This window comes from Condylura cristata, unplaced genomic scaffold (assembly GCF_000260355.1).
Source record: "Condylura cristata isolate star-nosed mole 26May11 unplaced genomic scaffold, ConCri1.0 scaffold00011, whole genome shotgun sequence".
Classification (NCBI taxonomy): domain Eukaryota; kingdom Metazoa; phylum Chordata; class Mammalia; order Eulipotyphla; family Talpidae; genus Condylura; species Condylura cristata.
The window spans coordinates 1,924,882-1,926,931 of record NW_004567112.1 but is presented as its reverse complement, the minus strand read 5'-3'; the positions used below and the strand labels follow the sequence as shown (position 1 = coordinate 1,926,931).

The window sequence follows — 2,050 nt, the reverse complement described above, 5'->3', positions numbered from 1 at the left end:
CAGGGTCGGGCCGGCCCCTTGGCTCAGTCTAGACTGAGCCAGAGTGAGGTGACCCGTCAGCGTCGCGCCAGGCTGCCCCGGGAACAGCGGAGCGCCAGAGCGCCTCTGCGGGACAGACTCCCGAGCCAGGACACTCGGCCCAGCAGCCCGTGCAGGGGCGCGGCCGGGGCCCGGCGAGCGGCTGAGCTGTGGGCAGCGTCCCATAGGCCCCTCCCGTCTGTCCCGGGGGCTGAGGCCCGGTGCTTCGGCCTCACGGTCACTTACCTGAGGCCAGAACACGCGCTGAGGCTGACCACGGAGCCCACGTATCCTTGCACATGCCCGTGGTAGTAGCAGTGACCCTAGAAGAGAGAGACTCGGGTCAGCCGCGTGTCCAGGCTGTCCCACAGAACCAAGGCCCCATCCTCATCTGCGCTTTCAGCCTTTTGGCACAAGACACGGAACCTGCCATCCTTAGACTCAAAGCCAAGCCCAGCGCGTGCCGGCAGGACCATCCGGTCTACTCCGAGGTTCCGCACAGGGTGCGGAAGGCACCCCGGTTTCCCTCTGCCTCTGCCACCCCGACCCTGCTGGAGCAGACCGTTCCGCTCGACCCGCAGCTCTGCGCGTCCTGCCCTCATGCGCCTGACCCCCGCGGTGCCGGGAGGCCCATGGTGCGCGTCTGCTGGGGCGGGCCTGCGGCCGCGGCTCAGGAAAGCAGAGAAGAAGGGGTGCGGGGGTGTGAGGAGAGCACGGGGCACCGCTGCGAGGCGCCCGGCCAGAGCCAAAGGCCCACGGGGCAGGGCAGGCCAACAGGGGATGTCTCCCGCGGGACAACCCGGACGTGCCGCCCCAGCCTATCTCCGAGACGTCCCCGTCGGCACGAGGGAGCCACGGGGGGCCCTTCGTCAAGGCAGCGCCTGAGTCAAGGCGGACCCGCTGCTGAACGGCGGTCACACAGCAGCCCGGCCCAGGGGCTGGACGGCAAGAGACCACCAAGCACGCAGCACTCCGGTCGTGGCCACCGAGTGCCGCTGGGGGTCCGCGGAGGGACTGGGGTGCTCGGGTCCCCCGTCCCGTCCCGCCGTGCCCGTCTCAGCACAGGGCTCCTTCACTCGCTGCCGCCAGAGTGCGGCCAGGCGGTGACCACAGGGCACAGCAGACCCCTCCTAGTTTGTTTTTTTAACGTATTTATGCATACAGAGCTGGGGTGCAGGCCAGAGGTGTGGGGGTGAGAGGGCTCCCCAGAGACAGAGCGGAGAGCAGAATAGGCAGATGGACAGAATCCACTGTAGAGGGGGGCAGCGGGGAGACAGGAGGTCTGCACGGCCTGGGGATCCCTCCCTGGTGGGGATCGAGCTCGTGCTGCAGGGGCTGTGGCCATCTTGACAGTGCTGCCCTCGCCCCTGCGCCCAGGAGGCCCGGACTTGCCTCTCACGTGCCCGTCACGGAAGGGGCAGCCTTCCGGCTCAGCCGCAGGGGGCACCGGCCCTTCACCCCTTCCGCAGGGACGACCCCACCCCAGGCCTGTCCCTCGGCGTGTGGGGCGGGTGCCTCCACCTTCCGGCTCCGGGGTCGCGGCCGCCATGGACGCCTCGCCTGGCCTTTCGCAGGGGCGCGGTGCGGCTCGCGGCCTTGGCGCCAAGCGGCAGGTGATTACCCGCCTGGTCACGCTTCAAGCCTGAGTCCCTGCCAGCCTTTCCCGAGCAGCCGAACGCCTTGATGCGGGGGGCGGGGCGGGCGGGCTTCCGGCCCTGGGCAGCGCCGGCCACTGTCCACGCTGGTGGCTGTGGTGGCCAGACGTGGGCGGTGCTGAGGCCTCACTGCCCGCGGGGCTCGCTCACACGGGGCCCTGCGGAGAGGGTCCCTGCGACGCTTTGCCGATTTAAGCGGGCGTTTGCCTGTGCGGTGGGGCTGGGCGCGTTCTTCATGGCCTGGATTCTAAGCTCTGAGCTGACACCGGCGTGAAGTATTTCCTCCCCTGCTGCGTCGTCTTGGTCATCTGTGCCGAGGCATGAAAGCCGCTGTCCTGCCTGCCCACGCGGCCGGCGTCTCCTGCCTGGCCGGTCCG

General features: G+C 69.6%; 1 protein-coding gene across 1 annotated transcript in view; it reads right to left on the bottom strand.

Moving 5' to 3' along the window:
- Positions 1–2,050, bottom strand: part of ADAM12 (ADAM metallopeptidase domain 12) — a 178,226-nt gene that overhangs the window by 64,709 nt on the left and 111,467 nt on the right. The window contains 1 exon segment of the mRNA XM_004680953.1: positions 265–341. Within this exon segment, the coding sequence (XP_004681010.1) occupies positions 265–341 (77 nt within the window).